The sequence below is a fragment of the Buceros rhinoceros genome, unplaced genomic scaffold (assembly GCF_000710305.1).
Source record: "Buceros rhinoceros silvestris isolate BGI_N320 unplaced genomic scaffold, ASM71030v1 scaffold4424, whole genome shotgun sequence".
Taxonomy (NCBI): domain Eukaryota; kingdom Metazoa; phylum Chordata; class Aves; order Bucerotiformes; family Bucerotidae; genus Buceros; species Buceros rhinoceros.
The window spans coordinates 8,224-16,858 of NW_010406350.1; the positions used below are offsets into that span (position 1 = coordinate 8,224).

At 37.0% G+C, this 8,635-nt stretch overlaps 1 protein-coding gene across 1 annotated transcript in view; it reads right to left on the reverse strand.

Moving 5' to 3' along the window:
• Positions 1-3,934: 3,934 nt before the first annotated feature.
• Positions 3,935-8,635, reverse strand: part of LOC104491589 (potassium voltage-gated channel subfamily H member 7-like) — a gene marked incomplete at both ends in the record, with an annotated part of 23,379 nt that continues 18,678 nt past the window's right edge. Inside the window, one exon of the mRNA XM_010134039.1 lies at positions 3,935-4,149. Coding sequence (XP_010132341.1) covers positions 3,935-4,149 — 215 coding nt within the window. The remainder of the gene's footprint in view (positions 4,150-8,635) is intronic.

The window sequence follows — 8,635 nt, forward strand, 5'->3', positions numbered from 1 at the left end:
AACAACAGAATAAAGAAACCAGCAATGTATAAGTTTATTCAGTGGACTGTTTATTGTTTGTTGCCAGTTTTAATCTATGTTTATGCAGGAATTCTCTCTTTTCTTTGAAAATAAGCAAAGGTACTGACAATTCTAATCTTCATGCTGCTCTGAGCCTGTTCACAGTGGAGTTCACAGCTTTGGAGCCATAAACCAGTTGGGAAGCTGGATGTGTAAGAAGATTTAAAATAAACGGATGTTTAAACAAAAGATAAAATTGCTTCCTGTTGTGCCTCTATACGATGTAATTTTAGGGCCAGAAGTCCTCTTTCTGAATTTATCAAAAATGTTAAGGGACAGATGTCAAATTTTTGCCCCATTGCTTTCTTTAACAAAAGTCTGACTTTGTGCCTCTGGGAAGGCTTGTCTCTTTCTAACAATCACTGTCAGGACACCAACTGAACCTGTCACTGCAAAAGAGTGCAGAAATTGGACTGTCCCCCTGCACAGACTGTCAAAAAAAAAAAAAAGTAAGTTGAGACTCTTCTAGAAGAGAGTCTAGCTTAGCAACTCTGGAAATCATAATGCGAAACATTAAAAAACCCAAACTTTTAGTAAGGTGGAATGGAAATGTAAATTTAATTTTAGTGACAAATATCTACATTAGGATATGACAATAGCAATTTTTCAATAAGGGCTACCTGACAGCTACTAGTGGGCTATTTCTCAGAGTAAAAGTCAATGATCTGCAGAAACAGACATCCAGAAGATGTTACGCTACTCTACATTACACAAGGAGTTTTGATCACTGAAGAGCCAGAAAAGGCCGAGAGATGGGGGTATCTGCTTATTCAGGACCATCACATGGGCAGCACTTCACTGCCAGCTATATCTTAAGGCCATTTTCACTTCTATATAATGTCCTGGACACTTGTTAAGTAGTAAGACAATATTGGGAGGTCTTTGCAGTAGAATTTATACCCTTGCTCTTTTTGAAGAGATTAATTTATTTGTATTTCTTAAAAGGTAAAATGCTGAGGAATATATTTATTTATTTATTTTTATTAAATTCTGTAGCAAAATCTTGTTTTCTACACCTATGTTTCAAAATCAATATTTTTCACTCAGATTATTAGCCACTGTCCCACAATATCTTCTGTTCCTTCTGAAATTATTCTCTAAACTTTATTCTCCCATTTGCTCCTAATTTATTCCACTAAAATCTTACTGCTAAAGCATGTCACTTCTCTTTAAATGCTTTCTGAAAATGTATCAATTCCTCTAAACACAATGGCCATGACTCTTTTATATATTTTATTTGTTATTCTTCCTCTATCTTGTGAAGGTAGTTATGGAGTATCTGCTTTCTCTTTCACTGTTCACTACCTGAATTACTTCTCCAGCTTGTTGATATGATAGAAAACTTACAGCTGTTATCTCTGGAAAGAAGTGTTTGGTATTACTGATGCGTGAGAGAGAATCCAGAGTGCAGTGATCCAACTATGTACGAGGCTCTCCGATACCTTAGTGTGGTGCATAGCAAAGTCCACTTCTCTATATTGTGAGCTGCCCAGTGAGAGAAGCCACAGTAGTGGAAATATCAGGTCATAGCTGCAGAACAAAATTTCTCAGCGAAGCTGAGGAAAAGAAAGGGAGAGACATACACAAAAAGGAGTAAAAGAAGAGAGATAGACGGATGTATGAATGGGTCAATATGTGACTGGAAGTGGCCTTCCATGTCACCAAGTCCTGCAATCCCAGAAAAGCACATCGTATTATCTATCTCTTTACTACATTTCTCAGGCTGTGTCTAACAACGTTTGGAATTCCTGCCTTAAATTATTTTATTAGAAGACTATTTCAGAATGTCACTACTTTGATTAAAGGTGACCTTTAATTTATCATGGCCATTTTATACCCATTTGCTCTTTTACTCATGTTGTTCCATACATTAAATAGGTCATATTGCCCTCTCTATAAAATGGATCTATGTGCCTATGAAATGTTTTACAGAAATTTACAGGCAGACCTGCAGTGGAAACTTTGAAGAGCTGACTGATAAAACATATTGAAATCACTGAGGATTAGAAACATACACAGGACTAAACCTAGCCACTTTCATCTTCTAAATGTCTATTTCTAATCTAACTCATGAATAAGTAGCTAACTAGATCTTTGACTATCAAATTCAGTGGACATATATTTATTTATACCTCTTGGGAGTTTCTCACTGTACCCAGAGTTTAGGCTGCAGCAGCAACTAAAAACGTTGATAACTGAGTATAATAAGAAAAAGGAATAGCTGTGGTGTATTCTTTCCAATTATGATGAATGGTGTATTATCAAAGTTTGCTACAGAAACTGTACTCTGCATATTGGTTGAGATAGTTCTGGAAAAGGACATAAACCAATGTCAAATTAAATTAGAAGTCTTCTGTGAAGTGTAAAGACTTTTGTAGAGCATTTTGAACGTATTTGGTATCAAAGGTCCTGGAAGGTTTAGCTGATCGAAGCCATTTCTATTGGATCTTTTCATAATATCTAACTTATTTGGAGAATAAACATAGATCTTATTTATTTATTTATTGCCCATAATAATGTCATTAGTACATAGAAACGAGGTCCTCTGGCACTAATTAGCGAGTCAGAATTTAAAAAAAAAAACCCAATAAAGCTTGACTTATGCTTACATAACTTGTAAAAATGAGTGTTTTTAATGTGACTTGAATTTTTGCCATATTATCTGTGAAAAGATTTCTATGTTTAACTACCATGAATAATTTAAAACGTATCAAAATGTATCCAGAAGAGATTAAATCTTTCACAACTGACCAAGGAAGAAAGTAGAATGGTTGCAGATTCAAGTTAGCTATCAAAGACAAAATATATGAAAGATAAAAATCCAATTACTTTTTAGGCACTAAGTGATCTCAGGGTAGAACTGATAGAACTTTTATCTCTATTTCTCTAGAAGGGTAGACAATACATTCCTTTTTATATCTGTCAAAGGGGGTAGGAGCATGGACAAAAACTGGCATAGTACCAATGCAGAGAAGCTGTAGTCTTGTCTACGGAAGGCAGATCAGCAGTAAGTCAAAAGCTACTCCAGGCAAGATCTTCCGTATGGAATCTCTATTTGCATTCCAATACAAAGCATTTCTAACTTCTTTCAGTCTTCACTGGACAGATTCTCTTACTATAAAAGTAATTTTTCATGCCTTAACTTTTTTTCAGTCGGTTACACATTTGTGGCCTGTCCTCTCCAATCTCCATATGACATTACAATACAAATGTAATAAAGATACTGAATTTAGCTGAAAATGTCTGTTGCCTTCAGAGGGCACTGTATCTGTCTTAGAGTGAAGAAATGTGGTATCTTGAACTGTTTTCAGTTTTGTTTCCATTGTATGCGTCAGTCCCAAGTGTGACAGAATGTATCATACATCCAGTCCAAAGGTATCTGCTTTTTATTTTGACAGCCTTTTTGATGTGCACATATAGAAAAGATACCCACAGGAAAGAGCATTACAAAAAGTCAAAGAACTGTAACAGGAATTATAAGATGTAACTATGATACCAGTGGCACAATCACCTACAATTTATTATCATGTTGTGCCTTCCTCTAATCAGCAATTCACAAAGATGAGAAAAAGAAAAAGGAATAAAACTAACCTTTATGACTGACAGGAATCACTGAAATTAGTGGCCTTATTTGATACATACTATAGCTTTTTCCCATTGAAAAATAGAGAGCTGAAATCTTCTGCTTGTTAGTGATATCACCTAATGTCGTAAACTACCCGATGTGCAACTGAATTGAAAGTAAGTAAGGGCTCAATCTGTTAAATTGTCTTGGAGATACCCAAATCATATATGAAAAGAGTCACAATCTATTGAATATACTGATAATTGGCTCCACAAAACTGAAAAGAAACTAAATTAATTATTACCTTACCTGGGTAACCTTCTCTGTTACATTGTGCGTTCGGTCTTTCACCTTAGGTGCAATAATTGCTTTCTCTGAAGAAGGACTAGATGAAGATTTTTTTTCATTTTTGATATCTGAAAAGTTCAGTGTGAGTTGAGGAATTTTGTTGATTGTACTGTATTTGTTGAGATTTGAATCCGAGGTGGATCCCAACAGACTTGACTTGATATGATTAAAAGGGCCTGAAAAATCAGAACACGTATTTAGCATTCGACAAATGCAGTGAAATAAGTTATCATTAATGTTTAAATGGGATATGTTAGAAGGGTATTTAAAAACTATTTTTCAGTATACTGCTTGTTAATAGTAAAAATTATCTAAATTTAAAAAATAACTCTATCACTAGTGGGAATCAAATCTACTATTGGATGTAAATATAAAATGTCCTTCACATATAGCCCCCACTATTTTTTATAAAAGTCAATAGGTCGCAAAGTGCACAATACATCCATCCTTACTTGCTTTCATCCTTACTTGTTACTGGGTATGCTGGTATGCTCCATTATATTTCTGGCTGAGGATAAAGACTATATTCTTATTTGTTTATAGAAGCAGAAATAGGACACCCAATTATATAAGAATGTCTTCAATGAGCAAAAGGCTCTATTATTACATCTGTACTGTTGCTCATATTTACACGAGAGTTTGTTCAAAACCATCTTTTAGTAAACTGGAAAATTTATTAGATCCTGCTCTACCCCTGTTGATTCATCAAGTAACTCCATACTTAATCAAAGGAAACATTAACCTAACATTACCCTAAAAGCCTTTAATATACAAAATGTATTTCTTCAGTTGTCATTACCAACAAAATATTGAAAACAATAGGGGTACCCATATGTAGAATATTAATAGAGTATTTAATATACACTCCAACAACTTACAGTACTTCAGTGTATTATGAAAGATAAAAAATATGGGTTTTGTGTAGTTCATGAGGTACATATCCACTATAATTATTCTTTTCAATATTGGACAGCATTCTCTGTACAACAAGAAAGGAATGTAACTCATCAGGATACTCGTTATGTACTCTAGTCATAAAGTTGGTCTAGAAGCCAAAAATATGCATAGTAATAAAAATTTGCTTTGGAGAATAATACTGGAAAAAGGAACTATAAAGATGTTTAGACAGCGAGAGCTAGATCCAGTTACAGATTTAAGATCAAATCCATGTCTTGCAGTCAGTAAGAAAGCATCTGAAGTGTGGGATCAGAGGATATTTCTCAGATCCACATGAGAACCTTAACTCCATCCTAATTCTATTATGGGCAACAATTTGATGCTTTTTCTTCCACAGCTTTTTTTTTTTTTCTTTTTCTTTTGATGTTCCTGGGTGGGAAACAAGAACGGGTGCTATAATTCAAGAACAACTAATGGGAAGGATTAGGCTGATGGGGTAAATTTCAGAATCAACAGCAGAACAGCTGGATTGTATTTGCAATGTGTGAACAAGAGAAATTCAAAGCAAACTGCTGCCTAGCGATAGCTGTGGGGAAGTGCTTCAGGCAGTGCTGAATTCTATTTATTTTGTTTGTTAAAATTCTTTGTGTGAGGGTTAGTCTTCCCTCACACCTGACTTAGAATGCTTGCTGAAGAACCAGACTTTTGTTTTCTTAACTTAAAAGGATTTATACACGTTTTCTACGTCCTAAATTCACACTAACTAGATGTTAATCTGGGCTAGAGATAGAAATTCTCTATTTCTCCATTTCAAACTGTGCCACTGTGCAGAAAGGAATTCAAGATGACAAAGGAGGTCATGATGCTCTAGACTAACAGTCTAGATGATGCTCTAGACAAACAGCTGCCCTGGAAGCGATCAACCTGGTGGTTCTGCTCTCACAGCTTTCTGTATTTTGTCCAAAGATCATTTGATGTTAAGATAAACAAAAATTTCTTTGTGACTTGTCCAACCATTGAACTACACAATCAGTCCTTTTTTTCCCTCCTTAGACAAATGAACCTAGTATAGTCTACTCACAAATCAGTGAAGTGGCTAATCTGACTGTTGTGTGCTATGTATAGAGGGTCAGATTGCAGTTTTTCAGCTCTGCCTCTCTACACAGTTGTAGCAACTAATAGATTTTGAATATTGAGAAGGCTTGGACATGAGCAGGGTATCAAGTTGGGGCCATTTGTCAGATGAACAAGATTCTTGATACCCAAGGAACCCAAAGTTAAGAGGAAATTAAGGGAGATTAGGTAAACCTTGATTAGATAGTAGACAAGATTTTGATTTTTTTTTTTAATAGTAACTTTATAGATACTTAAATTGCATTGAAGTTTTGCTTTCTGGGATTTAAATATTTTACTACCTCTCTTCCAAAGGGAATCACTCTCTCCTTCACTGCAACTCATGCCCTACCACGTGATATTAGGCTTACTTGCAGATGAGAATAAGACCTTGCTTTGTTTTAATCCATCTCCTTTTGCTTTAGAAGACAGTGAACGATATACATGTACCTCACTGGTAATGGTAACTAACTGAAGGGCATTACTAGCTTAAGTACAGAACATGCTGGCAGCAACCGAGCTCATACTTGACAGCTGGTAGACCTTTGCCGTACTCTCATAGCATGAAGCAGAAAAAGAGGGCCATAACAAATCACAATTACAATTGACACTAATTGGCACCCTGATTGACAGTGTCAGCAGAGAAGCCGAGAATTGAATAAGCAGGGAGAATGACATGTTTCTGCGTACCCTAGAAAGGAGACCCTTTAACGTTATTTTTTTGCTCCCCATTGTTATGGTAGGATTTCCTTGTCCCTGCTTACACAATCCATTGAGCGATGATTTCACTCTCCTGAGCTGTCACTTATCTTTCACCAGCAGTAAATACATTCATAAAAGTTGTTTTACAGTATAGAGACTGCATTTTTTCCCCTCCAAGATTTAGCCAACATACACATGAAGCAAACGCAATGATTTCATAGTCCACAAATTGCTCTACAGAATCCAGGTCATGCACTGCATGCAGTTTAGAGGGAAAACTTTACCAGATACACACACTTTTTGCATCATGCATGACGTCACAAACCAGTTTTCAGACATAGCTACAAATACTGCAGTTAAATTGAACACTTTAGTAATTGTTTTCTAGAAATGGAGGAAGTAAATTAAGAATTATGTTCAAATTGCTTCTAAAATATGTAGCTTAGTGCTGGTAAACAGAAACAATTTTGTAACAGCACTAAATATTACTTAAACATGAATTAGCAATGAAGTCCATGCATACACATTTTAATACTACAGGAAGCTGGAAACCATACCCCCTGCCATCCAGGAACGTGAAACTAGTTTTAAGGAGACAAAAGAGGAATAAGTGAAGATACTTCCACAAGGCTCCTGATTACCAATGATTTTAATTTTGAGATAGCTAACTGAAAACTAACAATAGATTCCTTGTTAGTGGCCCTGCCCGATTAGACACCCTTTAACAGGTAAAACTCTTGGTAGCTTCGGAAGAAGTTTTGCCTGCCTAAGGACAACAGCACTGTGTTAAAGAACTTTGATATGTTCTATCTCCCTCCCTTCCTTTTTGGAATTAACAGATAATTAATTCAAATGACCGTTTATGCCTTCACTTTTTCCAGGGATTGGTAGTTATTGCTTTCAGATGATAGTTAAAGGAATAACTATGTGTTTAACAAATATAGTTTATGTAATGCACTTGGCCCTAGAGAGGTCAGCATGAGAATGTTGCATCTGAACATTTCATACAGCAGGCGATGTAACATGCCAAAAAGTGTGGCTGTTTGAAACACTGGAAGGCACAGTCCAGATGTATACTTTACCTTTGATGTTGCGACCATTGTCTGGTTTTCAGCATAATAAAAGTGAAGAAAAAGAGAGAAAAAGACAACTAAAATCTACATCAGAAAAAGTGGAAAATACTGCTTCAAAATATGCATGTGGTTTGAATTGACATATTTTTGCACATCCTTGATTGTATTATGAAGACTTTTATTCAAGAATAAGTCACTTTGACAATTGAGGGATAATCTGTAAAACTGGAGAAGATCAGCAGGTAGTAGGAGTGGCGATAGCTAACTTGTCTTGACAGTAACACAATACAGTTATTTCTCCCCAAGTCCAGCACTGGATTCGAGGTCAAAGTGCCAGCCCATGAAGTGGTGTTTGGTCACGTGTAACTACCGAGGCACCCGCAGCTGCTGGCGGCAGCGCAGTCTGGCTGGCTGCATGGGGTGTGCGGCCGTGCAGGCAGCCCTGCACAGACCCCCAGGCACCTGGGTGCCTGCCCAGGACCCGCAGGAGGAAAAGCTTTTACCATGGCAGCAAGCTGAGCAGTGCCTTTCTGAGTAAAAATAGGAGAAGCACTGAGGAGAAAGATATACCCTAAACCTTGCTTCAGCTCTTAGGTGCCTTTCCACAAGGTAACAGTGGCAAAGCTCCCTGTCCTCACACGGGCAACCAGCCCTGAATCGTTTCATGGGATCAAACCTCTTCAGGGAGAATGTTGTTACTGCTGCTGTTGCGATTATCATTGTTCTTATCATTATTATTTAATATTTTAAAGAAGCCACGTGTACCTGAGGGGCCGCCCTCCCTTCGTGTTGTGCCTCCGGCCCAGCTGCTGCAGCCCAGAGAGGCTATGAGGGTGGTGCGGGCCCGGGGGCGGGCAGGGAGGAAGGCGGCCGGGGC